At 34.9% G+C, this 17,005-nt stretch overlaps 1 protein-coding gene across 2 annotated transcripts in view; it reads right to left on the reverse strand.

Annotated features, from left to right (window-relative positions):
* Window positions 1-17,005, reverse strand: part of ldlrad4b (low density lipoprotein receptor class A domain containing 4b) — a 114,133-nt gene that overhangs the window by 65,497 nt on the left and 31,631 nt on the right. For both annotated transcript variants that reach the window (XR_012391485.1, XM_009292466.5), the window contains exon 3: window positions 2,243-2,383. Coding sequence is in view for 1 of the 2 variants with exons in the window: in XM_009292466.5 (XP_009290741.1) it covers window positions 2,243-2,383 (141 nt within the window). In the remaining variant the exon portion in view is untranslated. The remainder of the gene's footprint in view (window positions 1-2,242; window positions 2,384-17,005) is intronic.

Raw genomic sequence — 17,005 nt, forward strand, 5'->3', positions numbered from 1 at the left:
TTTCCTGCTATCATCACATTTCATAACTGTAACAAGAGGCAATTCAATCCTATCTTCATGTAAAAACTTCCAAGAGTCCAAAAAGATCCACATATTTATGAATAATGTTATGGTAGTAATGGAAACTAAAAATGTAAAACGGGAAATACATTAGGACTACTGTTATTGTTTACATATCTCAAAATGGTCAATATACTGTCTATATACACACACATATACACATATACACATATACATATATATATATATATATATATATATATATATATATATATATATATATATATATATGAGCAATTTCACAATAGTAGCAGTGCGATGTGGCTGTATATCGGTTCTGATGGGAGGTGTGGCACAAGGCCGCAGACAGAGTGCCTTAGTGTCCCACCAGTGACAATATACAGCTATGTTGCACGGCTACAAGAGTAATAATATATATATATATATATATATATATATATATATATATATATATATATATATATATATATATATATATATATATATATATATATATATATATATAAAATAAGAAAATCAAACACAAAGAGTCCAAAACCCTTTTGTACAAGGAAAATATTTTCTTAGTTTCTTTTTTGCTTCTTAATTGCTTCACATCTGCAGCTTTACAATACTATACTGAAATACAGCTTTACAGTATTACAATGATTCTCTAGCGTAATGTCTAATGTGATGACAAAACAGGTGACTTTGCTCACAATTTAAAAATGATAAGGCTGAACGCCATAAAATGCCATCAGTCTACAGAGTTTTTTAAGTATTTCTTTATTGCTATCGGAATAATTAACCCCGAAAAAAACCAAAGCAGCACAATCACTACCAGATATCTGTTGTGTTTGTAATAAGAAAAACTCTAAACACATGCGGGCATTTCTTCTTTCTTTCTATTTATTGGACTAGTCTGCAGCATCGAAAACAGAAGACTCATTAGAAACAAACAGATGGCCAACAAAAAAAGTAACTCAGAGTTATACAAAGAGTGGCCAACACGAAATACATACATTCCTAATATGTGAGTCCCATCTTACATGCAATACACTACAATTACTATGATACAAATACAGCACTACAACATACAAAAGAGAGAGGTCGTCTTAGAAAGCCACTTAACTGTTTTATAATGGTTTGATAACCTGTAGTTTCAAGGTGTGCTGTGTTTTTCGCCTCTAAGAGTTTATTATCCGGTATCTCCGCTGAATCTTTTCATTCATTCATTTTCTTGTCGGCTTAGTCCCTTTATTAATCCAGGGTCGCCACAGAGGAATGAACCGCCAACCTATCCATTACGTTTTTACGCAGAAGATGCCCTTCCAGCCGCAACCCATCTCTGGGAAACATCCACACATAAATTCACACCCACTCATACACTACGGACAATTTAGCCTACCCAATTCACCTGTACTGCGTGTCTTTGGACTGTGGGGGAAACCGGAGCACCCTGAGGAAACGCACGCGAAGGCAGGTAGAACATGCAAACTCCACAAAGAAACGCCAACTGAGCCGAGGTTCGAACCAGCGACCTTCTTGCAGTGAGGCGACAGCGCTACCTACTGCGCGACAGCCTCGCTCCTTCCGCTGAATCTTTGAAATTATAAATATTTAAAATAGGCACTATCTTTATAAATAAACTGCACAGTTGTTATCTAAAAACTACATTCTCACATGAAAAGCAAGTATGTTATGTTTTCCAACAGCTGCAATATTTGTCAAAATGTAGTGAGTTTATGGATCTCCTGTCCCTCTATGTGGGCGGAGTAATACAGAAGGATGAAGAGGCTCTACGAGTGCTGATATTGCAGAATATCGCACAGCAATACTTGCATACATACATACACACATCCTTTTTTTGTAACAGGGGCAGTTCTATAATTTAGCACTGATTATACTTTCATGCCAATCATGAAAATATAATAAAATAAGTTTAAATATTCAGTAGTTAAATACATGTCTATCAAAGAGATATGAAAGAATAAAATGAAAAAAAAAGTGAGATATTATTAACCCACTATTCATGCACTGTAATTCTATATGATCAGATCCTATTTAACACACACACAAACACTCTGCGTTTGGAGATGCCACTTAACACCCGCCTCACACTCACACCCCTGCAGGTGGCATTGGAGACAAAAGCCTGAGGAATCCAGAAGAAAAACGAGCAAACGTCCTGCTCGCCCTCATGAGAAAGCAGCACAGAGCTAGTTTTGAGAGATGGACTCACAGCTGAAGATGGCAGATGCAGGATGCTGAGTGGAGATGGGGCAGTGCTCCTCATCACTGTTGTCTCCGCAGTGGTTGAGCTGATCACAGACCTGTGAGCCCACATTTAGACATCTGCCGTTTGTGCACAGGAATCTGCACTCTGGACACACACACACGCACACACAAACACAAACAAACACAAGAAAACCGCAATGAGTCACTTAATCAATAACAGTCAAGAGTCCATCTCAGTTTTCACACCTGCCGCATCAGAGTATGTCAAACTTATAGCCTTGGTCTACGCTGGTATTTTTCGCAAAAGGAGACGTTCTCTAGATGAGACCATATTGAAGTTATTCTAGGTATTAAATGGTTAATGTTGGGGTCTGGATGTTGAGAATATTTTTATTAGAAGAATAATACTTATAATTATAAAAACATTTGTATAAAAAGGGACAGAGACAACCTTTTTAGAAATTAAAAGATTCTTGAAAATGCTCAGCTTGACTAAATTACAATCTTAATTTTATTCCGCAAACTGTAAATATTTTTCATTCAATTGAACAATTTTAAAAAAAAATTTTATTTACATAAAATACCCAAGATGTTGCACACTTTTAGATTTGAAATCATTTTTAACACAATAACACAGTACCAATGCTTGAACTTTGAAAGAGTTATGAAATCAATATTTGGTGGAATAACCTTGACTTAATCATGACAAATGAAGACATCTGTTTATTCTGACCAAATGTAGTTTGGTCAGAATAAAATGACCAAAAACACAATTCTTTAAATGCCAAGTTCGGAAATGTCAAACCCATGCCTAAAAATCCAGAGAAACTGAAGCTGCGTCCGAAATCGCATACTTCCATACCATAGAGTATGCTAAATACAGTATGTGAGCCGAGTAGCATGTCCAAATTCATAGAATTCGAAAAACATGCGAGAAGTACCCGGATGACCCACTACTTCGGCTAGATTCTGATCCCGCTATCCCATAATGCACCACAAGTGAAAAAGGCAGATGTAGTACAGTCGAGTATAACGTTTAAATTTTAATGCAGTACTTACCGAGCAGTAGGCAATTTCAGACGTAGCCTAAGGCTTTTTTATATAATACATTTATTGTGTCTCACAAGTCAAAGATGAAATGCAATGAACGCACAGTGTAGAGCTGGCCGATTAATCAAAAATGAATCGAAATCGACATTCAGAACCTCTAATCGATAACGTTTTACCAAATCGATTTTTTCAATTACTTTCCTTACCATGCGTGGAGTCACGTGACCTAGCTTTGGTAAAAGCTGATGTGTACTTGTGCATCAAGCGCTCGCATATGATCATATGGGCTGAGTTTTTACAAGTGACAAGTCCAATGGAGGAGGTCAATATGGATACTTTTGTTTTGTGTTTATCTTATGAGTAAAGTTAACGAAATCACTCGACGTAAAAGTATAATTCAGCTAAGTCTGATTTCTACTTCTGTGGTCCCTTTGCAGCCACATCAGATCTCTGGTCAAGTAGGACGATGGAATCATTCTTGAGTACCTTACTTTGCACTACACTGATGATGATTGACAGCTGCGCCTGAGATCCCTTGAGACGGCATATTTTCTATTACATTAAAATTACTGTTAATGCACTGTTTGAAATATTATTTACAGGATAAACAAGGGTGATTTAATTAGAGGAGATACTGCTTATTTTCTACACTGAAAATAAAAAACATCAAAAAAGTGCAAGCTATTTGTTTTAACTTTTATAAGTGAAACCGTTTACTGTTTGTTTTAATCAATGTGTTTTAATTTCAGTTGTTTAACATGGATGTTCAATAAATAATCAAGAGATAGTAGATCGTGTGCGTTTCCTTCAATTATTTTAAAATCAGTTAATGCACCCTTCATTCAAAAATGTATCACTTGTAATATGTGAGCATATTTACTGTACAAAACTTGTCATTAAATTAAAAGGGCAAAAGCATAGAAAAATAAAATAAAATTATTGTACATTAGTCGAGATCAAGTCAAAACGTTCAATTAATCGAGGTTTTGATTAAGGTTAAATTGTTCTGCACAGTGGCTTTTGGAGGTATGAAATGCGCTTTGGTATTGCACATGATCAAGACATTTGACTTTCCAATAAGCAGTTTTTATTGCGATATTCCAAAATGCATAATAAAATATGCACAATAACTGACAAAAGTTTTGTTGCCTATCCAAGTTTTAGAAATAACCAATAATAACTTGACTTCTAGTTGATCATTTAGTATCAGAAGTGACTTTTATGAAAGGCAAAGACCTCTAGATTACGCTTATTTTACCAAAATAAAATATGATCATGCCTTAATTTTTAATTATTTAATTAGCACAGTAAATACTGATTTTGCTTAGACAAAAGTCTATTCACTTAACAGCAAATAATGTAAAGTAAAGAATATAAATACATGGTGCAGAGGAACAAGAATTATTATTGTGTATGACTCCCATGAGCTTGGAGGACTTCATCCAAACATCTCTACTATGACTCAAATAACTTATTAATAAAGTCATCTGGAATGGCAAAGAAAAAGTTCTTGCAGGACTCCAGAGTTCATCAAGATTCTTTGGATTTATCTTCAATATCTCCTCCATCTTACCCCAGACATGCTCAATAATGTTTAAGTTTGGTGACCGGGTTGGCCAATCCTGGAGCACCTTGAACTTCTTTGCGTTTTCCTGCTGAACAATTTGTCCTCTCCTGTGGTTTGTAATGTTATGGGCAGCTTTATTATTTTTTAAAAAAAAATAATAATAATAATAAAATAAAATAAAATAAAATAAAAATAAAACAAAACAAAACAAAACAAAAAAAACAAAACAAAACAAAACAAAACAAAACAAAATTAAATTAAATCAAATGTACTGTTTTTTAGGTAAATGAAGAGCCAAAACAAACCAACAAAAAAGTTTTCCCGGTTGAAATCTGTGTTGTGCAAATACGTCTTCAGTTCCTGACCTGTTGAAACTTGTGCCTAGTGCAGGATATGATTACTTCAAAGTTTACATTTTAAAGGACTTTAAAACAAAACTCAAATGCCTAAAATTCTGCAGACCAGAGGTGTGGACTCGAGTCATGTGACTTGGACTCGAGTCAGACTCGAGTCATGAATTTGATGACTTCAGACTTGACTTGACAAAATATGAAAAGACTTGCAACTCGACTTGGACTTGAACATGAATGACTCGGACTTTCACTTGGACTTGCGCCTATTGACTTGTAAAGACTTGCTCCTTTCTATAAAAAGCCCAAAGATAAAAAAGTATGTTGACACGGAACATTCTATCTCTACATCTGCGTGTGTGAGACAGAGAGCATGCACGCATACTTTCGACCACTAGCGCTTTGTGGCGCACTTCCGTGTTTTTGCACCAGCGGGAAATTTGAAGATGCCATTTTCATTCTGACTAGGAGAGTGAAATAAACACATCTTCCATCTGCTCCTTTTGTTTTATTCAGCGGATTTACAACATCTGTCAAAGGTAAGAGACTTTACTACTCGCAATGTGTTACTGTGCAAAAGCATTGTTTTACTGTTGTGCATAAGTTAATGAACTTCAGTTTTTTATTAAACCAAATTTACCCTCTTGTGATTTATTTCACATAATTATGAATAAACATGGCTGTAATTTATGTTTTTGCACTTGGTCATTTGTGTCAATGCACATATTATGTTTTATTTTTGTGTTTTGCCCATCCTCTGACAGTATTTTCTAACTATTTAATTAGTAGTAACATTAATTACATGCCATAATAACTAGATATATATAATTTACTTTTAAAGCTCTTAAAACTGTGAAAAAAAGTGTTTTGTTATTTTTTGGTGACATTTTGCAATAAGGTTTTTTAAATTAATCTATGTACTAACATGAACTAATAATGAACTATACTTTTTAACCTTTATTAATTATAGTTTAACATTTACTATTGCATTATTACAATTTAAAGGTATGCTTGTTAACATTAATGTTAATGCACTGTGATTTAACAAGAATTAACCAATAATTTTATTTCCATTAATTAATGAATACTGTAATGAACTGTAACTGTACTGCACTGCATTGTTTGTTCACATTAGTTCATAAACTTAATTAATTAATACAACCTTATTGTAAAGTGTTACCTTTTTCATATTTTGGATTGATACTATTAATTTTATTTAGTATTTAAAACCTTAAAAGTATTTGTATTATTGTTGATCTTATGCAATATATTAGTCCTCTATATTGTTTTTATTTAAATTTGTATTGTGAGATTGTAATGTAATGCATATATATTGTTGAATTTCTGTTTGTTTGTTTTTCTGTATTTCCCCCTCTATATATTCAAGGCTTATCTACTATTTTTAAAGTACTTAAAACCAACCATCTAATAAAAAATACAATTAACAATCACATTTTGTTTCTTGAGTGTCTTTGTTCCTGTTTTGTAGGACTCTTATTTTAACATTTCATTTGGAAACACTTGACTGATCATTCAATTAAAGTTTTACCTTTATTATTCCATCACTCAATCAGATCATTTAATTGTGAGTTGAATTACTCCATTTGTAATTGTTTTTTTAAATAAACTAAAAACGAAGACTTGTTTTATTCGGTTTGTTGAATGTGAACTTCTCTACTTTACATATTAAAAGATATTTAAAACCACTATGAATGTATTTAAACTAATATTTAAATTTATATAACTGTTTCACTGTGGGTATATCTATTTTAATTTATTTAGCACATTTATTGGCTATTCAAACATAAAAACAAGTTTTAGATAATTCGTGGCTCTAATAAATTGTTAAACATTACAATATCCCTGCAGAAAAATCCAGCTTAAACCAGCCTAGGCTGGTAAGCTGGTTTTAGCTGGTCGACCAGGCTGGTTTTAGAGGGGTTTTGGTCATTTCCAGGCTGGTTTCCAGCCATTTCCAGCCTGGTCTTAGCTGGTCAGGCTGGAAACTGACCAGCAAAATCCAGCTAAAACCAGCTTGACCAGCCTGGTTTAAGCTGGACATAGCTGGTTTGGGCTGGGCTCCCAGCCTGGCTAGGCTGGTCAAGCTGGTTTTAGCTGGTCATCTCCCAGCCTGACCAGCTAAGACCAGGCTGGAAATGGCTGGAAACCAGCCTGGAAAGGCCAAAACCCCTCTAAAACCAGCCTGGTCGACCAGCTAAAACCAGCCAACCAGCCTAGGCTGGTTCAAGCTGTTTTTTTCAGTAGGGATTTTTGACAAAATGGTCTAAAATGATAGTTTACAAGTGCCTAAGTGGGATTCGAACCCCGTTCTTTATGAAAAGAAAGACAAATCTGATTGGCTCTGACATTACTTTCACCAATGGGCAGGTACTTCAATTTGATTGGCTGGTCTCTCGCACGCGTATTCAGTCTCACTGCCTTTGCTTGACTTTTTTTCCACACTGGCGCCTCAAACCTTTCCTGCTATTGCTCTCCAGAGATCCTGCTGGTAAATTGATTATTCCAGAATGTTGATATGGTTTTTATATTGCTATACTATTTAGTAACAATACACAAAAAACTATGAGGTTAAGGTAAATTCTATAATAAATACTAGTGTTTTTGAGAGTTAGGTATACTGCCTATGTTTTAGGCTAGTATTATTGACAAGTTGTTTATGAATGCTTCAGCATGTAGTATTAAGAATAGTGAACTGATAAAATAAAATACGGTGTAGTTTTTCTACAGTAAAGTGTGGTGAATTGTAGTATAATATACCCTATATTGTAAAAAACTACAGCACTGGGTAATTTGTTTATATTACACTTGTGTTACCATAGCAACTATAATATGACCCCAACAGATTAATTGAAGTACTTTACTATAGTACTGTTCAAAACACTGTCCATGCCAATAGATGTGTTCATGTGTTTTTTATTTGATTAGTATGGTGCACTTTTTGGATGTTTAATAAATGTTTGTAAAACAAAATGCATTCTTTACATCCAACATCTATTCTCTGTGTCTTTAAGTGTTTGAAACTGGAAATATCTCATCATATAACATACAGCCAAAATGTTATGGTTTATTAGATAAAAAAATTAATATTTAAGTCTATTTTAGTATTCTGGTTATTGTTAATAAATAGTGCCTCAATATAAATCATATCAAAAAGCACGAAAGAAAGAGGAAACACAAGACACAAATTCTGTATATAATCTCTGAGAGCACGCAGGATATGTGCGTGAGCAGTGCATATTTGAGAGCGAGAAAATTTGCGCATGAGCAGCGTATATTTGAGAGCTCGCAAGCAGTTTTGTCCACAGAGGAAATCGGTGCACGAGCATCACACAAGGTAGAGAGCAAAGTTCTTCATTGTTATGTGAAGAAAACAAGGTTATTGTTTGTATGAAGTAGCCTACTTCATTTAGAATATGTGCCACAATTTTACATTGCTGCTAGACAGATTTGCATCTTCATCTCTTCAGCACACACGAGACTCAATTGACAAAAAAACAAGTTCACTCAATTTTACTTTGCAGCATACAGGAGTTGTTGGTCTACTGCTGCCTCATTGAGGTCGTTTATGTAGTTTTAGTTGATCACAAGTTGATCACCGAACACATAACATAGCACAACTAAACTTAATGAACTAGACAGCAGAAGACCTGCAATTTCTGTGTGATGTGAGGCAAAATGGACTCTATTGTGGTGGAACTCATTCTTGTGCAATATGCTGTGTAGACGAGACGCAGCACTGTTCAGCACTTTTTCAGAAAATTACATTTGTGTTTTTATATATCTGAGCAATGTTCTTAAAAAAAAAGGTTTGTTTAATAAATAAAGATCTTACAACCATACATAATCTGTTTACATTTTATTTTTCCTGTTAAAAAGACTCGAAAAGACTCGAAAATCAAACTATAGGACTTTGGACTTGACTTGAGACTTGTTGCCTTTGACTTGGGACTTGACTCGGGACTTGCCTGTCTTGACTCGGGACTTGACTCGGGACTTGAGGGCAATGACTTGAGACTTACTTGTGACTTGCCAAACAATGACTTGGTCCCACCTCTGCTGCAGACGCCCTGAAAATGCTCAGTCTCAGGAGTTTGGGGGGATAGTTTCACTAAGCCAAAAACTTTGCAGAGATCTGAGGATCTAAAGTGGCAACGTTACGATCCTATAAATGTAGGTCACTGGCTCTTATAAATGATCTTAAAATAAGTGTTCCTGCAAGCATGGTTTTAGAGAAAGCCGACATTGACCTGATAACGCTGCATTCTCAGCCGTATGGAAGTTTCTGCCGCGGGACCAAAGTGCAATGCAAACCAGACAGTGATGATAGCAGCACCCAAACAAACTCCTCTGTCTGAGAAGGAGGTGCCAGACAATACCAGAGCGATCTCTCACAGGGTGTGGTCAAGCCCAAAGTGCTTTTGAAAATGGTACGATCTTCAGACAAAACAAATCAGCAGATGAGATACAATCCCAGCATTCAACTGCACAAAACAACAATAAATCAAGGGAAAATAAATGAAACATGACAAGAGAAGAGAAGACAAGATGAAGAGGAACTAATGACAAAACATGCTGACAAGAGAAAATGAGGAGACACAAGGCAATATGACGAGACAAAACAAAATAGAGAAAAAGAGGAGAAAAGAGAAGAAACTGTATGAAATGAGAAAAAAAGTGAGACAAAATAAAGCAAAAAAATCTTGAGATTACAAATGAGGAGAAAAAGAAACAGGACAGGATAAAAAGAAAAAAAGAACAGAAAATGAGAGGATGGGGAAATTGAGGACACTAGATGAGATGAGAAAAAAAGAGACTATATGAGACAATTTGACATGAGATCACGGGAAAAAAACAGATGAGACATGAAAAAAAGTCTTGACCACTCGTATAGGTATTTTAAAAACTGCATTTTTTGCATTATCCACAATAAATAAGTAAATAAATAAAAAAAATAAAAAATAAATAATAAAAATAAATAAATTAAAATACAAAAAAATAATATAAATTAAAATAAATACAAATAAATAGGTAAATATAAATTAATTAATATAAAATAAAAATAGTGCGAAGCAGTGGCGCAGTAGGTAGTGCTGTCGCCTTACAGGAAGAAGGTCGACGGGTCGCTGGTTCGAACCTTGGCTCAGTTGGCGTTTCTGTGTGGAGTTTACATGTTCTCCCTGCATTCGCGTGGGAATAAAGGGACTAAGCCGACAAGAAAATGAATGAATGAATGAATAAAATAAAAATTTTTAAATTATATATATATATATATATATATATATATATATATATATATATATATATATATATATATATATATATATATATATATATATATAAATTGTTATATATATATATATATATATATATATATATATATATATATATATATATATATATATATAAAAATAACAATAACTAAATTAAAAATAAACAAATAAACAAATAAAATCGAAAATTATAAATAAAATTTAAATGAAAAACAAAAAATTGTTAAATAAAAATAAAATATAAAAATATAATTAAATTAAATTAAATTAAAATATATTAAAAATAAACAAATTAAAAAAAATAAAAATAAAATGTAAATAAAAATAAGCAGATAAATAAATATAGATAAAAAATTCTAATAAAAACATTAAATTAAAAAAATATAAAAAAAATATTCAAATAAATAAATTAATTAATTAATAAATAAATAAATACATGTGTGCTGATGCAAGAAGTCAAAAGAGGAAAAAAGAAGAAGAAGAGAGATAGAGGCAAAGAAGAAAATAAGTTAAAAGTGAGATGACAGGATGAGCAGAGACAAAATAAAAGACCAGACAAAAGAGAGAAAGAGATGAGACAAGACGAGGAAAAGAGGAGTGATAAAGACAGAAGATGCAAGAAGAGATGTGGATGAAAGAGGGAATCTTACATGAAAAAAAAGAAAAGAGAGGATAAGGAAAAGGATAAAGAAAAAGACAGAACAGAGACAATGAGAAAAGAAGAGACAAAACAACCAGACAGGGAAGAAGAGACTATAGAAAGAGGTGAGAAAAATTTGATCAAATGAGAAAAGATCCAATGAAAGACACGAGAATGTATGAATGTATTTGACTCGAGAATAAAAAGAAAACATGAAAAGCCCATTAGAAAAAGTATACAAAATGGATAGAAGAGACAAAGACAAGATTAAAAGAAAAGAAAAGACAAGGAGAAAAAATGAAAGACCAGGCCAAATGAGATGAGGATAGACGAAATGGTAGAGAAAAGACTAAGTAAAAAGAGAAGAGACGAGAAAATACAAGATAAACATTAGATGAGATGACCCGAAAAGAGATTACAAACAAGGAGGAAAATAAAACAAAAGAATGGAGAGAATTGAGACAAACCAAAACAAAAAGAGAGAAAATGAGAACCCGATGAGAAAATGTAAACTGAAAATGTTTGAAATGTATAAAAACTGATGACAAAAGAGCAGAGAAAAACAAGGTCAAGTCGAAATACTGTAAGAGAGATGAGGAGAGAAAAGAGATTTAAAAAAGGAGAAGAGAGAGATGACAGATCCAAAAAGATCAAATAAGATGAGACAAAACAAGAAGAGGTGAAGTTAAAAGAGATCAAACAATGACAACGGAGAAAACAAAACAGACGAGAATTAAATTAAATTAAGTGCAGAGATGAGCAGAAAGAAAACAAGAGAAGAGTCAGGGAGTAGATGAGGAAACGTGACCACAGACAAGATGAAAAAAGTTAAAGAGGTTAAAAAAAAAACAAGAATAATAAGAGGAAAGATGAGGACCGAATAGATGACATGAAATAAGAAGAAAGAGACGGAATGAGAAGAGATGGAACATTTCTTCATGATGGAAATTGTATTATTTATTATATTTTTTGTTTTTCTCCAGGTTCTCCTATTCAACGAATGACCAAATGACCAAGGTGTCATGACCTTAAGGTTAACTTCACACCTTTCTCCAAATTTCAGGGGATAAAATATTGACCATCAAGCATGACCAAATGACGAGAAACGGGTATCATGACCTTAAGGTTAACTTTCTCCAAATTTCAGAAGGTAGAATATTGACACTACGATAATTATGCTGACTCTGCAAAGCTCAAATTTTTGCTTAGCAATCAGAAATAATGTGCACGTAGTTGAGAGACAAAGTGGGCCTGTTCAACTCACTCTTCTCTTCTAATAGGCTGACCTTTGGCCAGCACCAAAATTTTGACTATAAAGTAGGGCTGCACGATTATTTGAAAAAAATAATAGATTCGACTCCCCACACAATCTTAATCCAGCATCTCTACGATTCAGCCAATTATATTTTCAAGTTCGGGGAAAGAATAAAGGAGGTCGCACAAATCTTCACATTGTTTTACATACACTGCTCAACAACGTGGCCAGCTCAAAATAGTGTTGAAAGAGTTACATACTGTATTTATAATGTATAATTCACCCAAAAATGTCATTTTGCTTGTCCGTGATTGATGTATGAACAGAACCTGCATAGGCTGTGAATAACAGGTAATAAAGTTGTAAATAACATTCAGTTTGTAGCACAGAGTGATCGTTTGGGAGCCGCGCGGGAAGTTTTGCATGCATGTTTTTTTCCTCAAAGTGACAGCAGCCATGACATGAGCACAAGTGAAAGCATAACCAAAAGCGTGCACATCATTTAAAGGATTATTTTGCATTTGAGAATTATGATTACAAGAATTTGATTTGGTTTTTTTTCTTTCAAAGCAAACACAAAGTGTGCCATAATGTTTAACAGTGTCAGTATAACTACTCTAGCCTATAAAATGTTGAATATAATGCCAGAGGAAATCTGATAATGACAAATGTTTCATTTTACCAGTAAAAAAAATGGTCTAATAATGTTGTCAATGACAAATGACAAGCACATGTCCCAAACATAATAATTCAACTTAGGAACTATTTGAATAGTTGTATTCTGATGTCGTCACTTTACTGTGAATTTACAAACAGGACAAAGTCTATTTAAGTCTGTTCATCTCAAGTCTGTATAAAGTCTGTTCATTTTAACTAACAGTAGACCTGCACATAGGCCTAATATTTTTATTGCAATTTTATCACATGTTTGAGAATACCAATAATAATAGTTTATATTAACCTTTATTTATCCATATTAATGTTTATCCACAGAATTGTAAGATAACTATGATCTTGATTTTAAGCAAAAAAAAATGTTTTTTCATTTATGCCTGAATTGTGCAGGGTTTCTTGATGAAACATTGGAAGCTCAGTCATGGGATAAGTGCACATTGCCCAGCATTCTCGGACACACGTGTTGACGATACGTTACCTAGCGAGTGCTTGTAAGTTACTGAGAAATGCAGGGTTTTTTTTTTCTTCTTCCATTCGCAGTGTGGTATCAAACATTCCATTAAAACAACACTCTTCCAGCAGTTTCTTGCATCAAGTATCTCGGACTCACGGGGCATGCATGAAATGTTCCTGAATGAAAGTGAAAGTGCCAAACTGCGATTACAGTCCACAAAATAAAGATTTGCCAAATAATTCGATTACTGATGTTCATGTAAACAAAGTCACTGTCTTTTTCCCGTGTCTGTGTGTTTGTTTTGACTCTGAAAATCAGCGCATGCCCAAACAGAAACTCCCATTTTTGTGCAAAACCTTCCCTCTTTCTCTTCCCCGACACTTCTATCGAAACAGAGCTGGACACAGCCACTTTCCTGACTTTTTCCAAACTAGAGGTGTTTGAAAACACCCTACTAAGACAGAATGGGGGGAGGGGGGGATTCCCTTAAACTAACACCACCAGTAGGTCATCTTAAAGGGTCATGAAACTCCCCGTTTCAGCAGGGTGCTTTTACACCTCTAGTTTGGAAGAAGTCAGGAAAGTGGGTGTGTCTAGCTCTGTTTAGGGATGGAAAAGGGGAAGGATTTGAATAAAATGGAAGTTTCCATTTGGGCACGCGCTGTTTTTTACAGAGGAAAAACAAACACAGACACAGGGGAGAAAGACAGTGTGTTTAATGATGGTGGAATGTTTGATACCGCACATCATTCATTTATTCATTCATTCATTCATTTTCTTTTCGGCTTAGTCCCTTTATTAATCCAGGGTCGCCACAGCGGAAATAACCACCAACTTATCCAGCACGTTTATACGCAGCGGATGCCCTTCCAGCCGCAACCCATCTCTGGGAAACATCCACATCCACACACACACACACACACACACACACACTCATACATTACGGACAATTTAGCCTACCCAATTCACCTGTACCACATGTCTTTAGACTGTGGGGGAAACCGGAGCACCCGAAGGAAACCCACCCGAACGCAGGGAGAACACTCCACATAGAAACGCCAACTGAGCCGAGGCTCAAACCAGCGATCTTCTTGTTGTGAGGCGACAGCACTACCTACTGCGTCGCCACTGCATGTTGTATAAGAGAAAAAAACCTCAGCATTTCTGGGTAACTCAGATGCACTCGGTAGGTCAGAAAGCCGTGTGTTTGTAGACAATCCTGTCACAAAGTGCGGTGAAAATTAAACACGACGGTCGGCAATAGTTTGCTTGCAGTGTAAACTAAGTAACTTGGAAACCATTTTGACTAAGGTCTGTCATTAAACACTGAAATAATACTGCTGACAATACAAACTATAACTTTGCCATCTGAATGAACAAAGAAAGGGCGCTGATCGCACACACCTACCAAATTTGTAGACAGGACAATCAACACATACTGGAGCTGCGTCTTTTTTTTTAAAGGAGACGAGCAGCGATTCCAGATTTCACCATTTCCAGATGAGAAAAGCTCTCGAGTAAAAAAATGTTCGTACAAACGTATTTCTGCCGCACATCGCATGCACTGAAATCCACACGTGAGTCCAGCAGCACTCCCATAGAGCAAAAATGAAAACAAAACATTACAATGTGCATTACAGCACATTATAAAAGCAACACTGACGACCCATATCTCCAAACAATTCTTATTCTTTTCCCACTTCTTTTGGCAGCACAACATGGTGTCTCTCTGCCGTTGGAACAATGTTTCAGTTACAGTCTTCGAAGCTAGCATGCATATTAATTAAGCTGCAGTGCATATATAATAAAGCGTGCTGATTGGTTTGAACCAAGCCATACTCATGAATCAATGCAACATACTTAGAGACGTAATACGGTACTCCCAGGTACAGACGTCCAGTCTGCATGCTGGAATACATGCCAAGATCTCATGGTCGTGACGCAGTTTCAAAAATTTATTTCAAACCGGAAGTACGAATTTGCTCGAAATAACGCAAAAACAACCAATTTTCACTTTTTAGTGAAATATGTGTCCTAATAGTGTTTTTAGCAGTGTGACTGTCAGAAGCTCAAAAAATGTGTTTTAGTGTTTCGGGACCTTATAAAGAATGAGTTGGTTCAACAATATTTTCAAAATGCTTGTGACGCTGAATCAAATCAGTTGTGATTGAATGTTTTGTAAAACCATAAAATATTTTACCTAATTACAGTGGTCCCTCATTATAACGTGGTTCACTTTTCGCGGCCTTGCAGTTTTGTAGATTTTTTTTGGCCAATTTGACTTCTACAGCGCATAGTGTTCCGCGTCCTGATTAGCACATAGTCACTCTGAAGTGCTGTACTGTATGCTTGCAAGTTTTCTCCCCACAATGTCGATTAAACATTCTGTACTGTCAAAAGCACCGGCAGTTGCACCCAAAAGACAAAGGAAGACGCTAACCATCCCACAAAAAGTTGAATTTCTTGATGTGCTAAAGGAAGTTACACAGCTGTAGGACGCCATTACGGAATAAATATTTGATCTTTTGTTTCATTCTATAATACTGGACTTATTTTTCTATGAAGGTTTGAAGTTTGAGAGTGTTTAAACAAGAGAGAAAAGAATGTTAATGTCTGTCTGAAAAAAGCCTGTAAAAATGTGTAGTGAGGGGTTTTAAAGCCTTAAAACATCTAGAATAATTCAAAAAATAAAGCAGACTACTTTACAGATTTCACCTATTGCGGGCTATTCTTAGAACATAACTCCACGAATAACGAGGGACCACTATAGTAAAAAAATACGTAAAATTAAGTGATTTTTGCAATGGTTTACTAAACAAAATGATATTTATCAACAAGCTTTTATTTGTTCCTTCCAGACCCTCTTGCATGTGGCATGTAAAATAATTTTGGGATAATTAATATTAACAAGGTTAGGTTAGGTACATGCTTTCAACCTTTGTTGCAAACATTCAAGTAACCCACGCTGCAGTTATTCAAGTTTGCTTTAGTCACAGCAGGCTGTCGTGCACTGTTAACTATGTATATAACTATGTATATAACTACATAACTATGTATATATTGGTTTATTTCGAGTCAGAGGGGGTATCAGGCAAGTAAAAAAGCAGTTTCTAAATAAGCACTTACTGGAGAAGCGAATTGACTCAAGTGATTCAGTTCGATTTGGTGAACTAGATCAATTGGTTCACTAAGAAGATCTAGTTAAAAAGAATGATTTGCTCAAGATCTCTATCAATAAGAAAAAAATAAAACCTATTATTGGACACAAATGTGTTAAATTATTAATTTTAAGTTTCTGAATTTAATGCTGTCACCATGCTGTTGTCATGTCCACGAATTATTTTTGTAGCGGCAATAACAGCGGGAACTGACAGGAGGAGAACCGGCTTGATCTGGCCAATGGCATCAAGACTCTGAAGTGCTGTATGGGTCAAACACCTGGCAGCGCAAAGAAAATAGATTTCTGAAAGGCATATGATAGGCCT

This window comes from Danio rerio, chromosome 16 (assembly GCF_049306965.1).
Source record: "Danio rerio strain Tuebingen ecotype United States chromosome 16, GRCz12tu, whole genome shotgun sequence".
NCBI classification, from domain to species: Eukaryota; Metazoa; Chordata; class Actinopteri; order Cypriniformes; family Danionidae; genus Danio; species Danio rerio.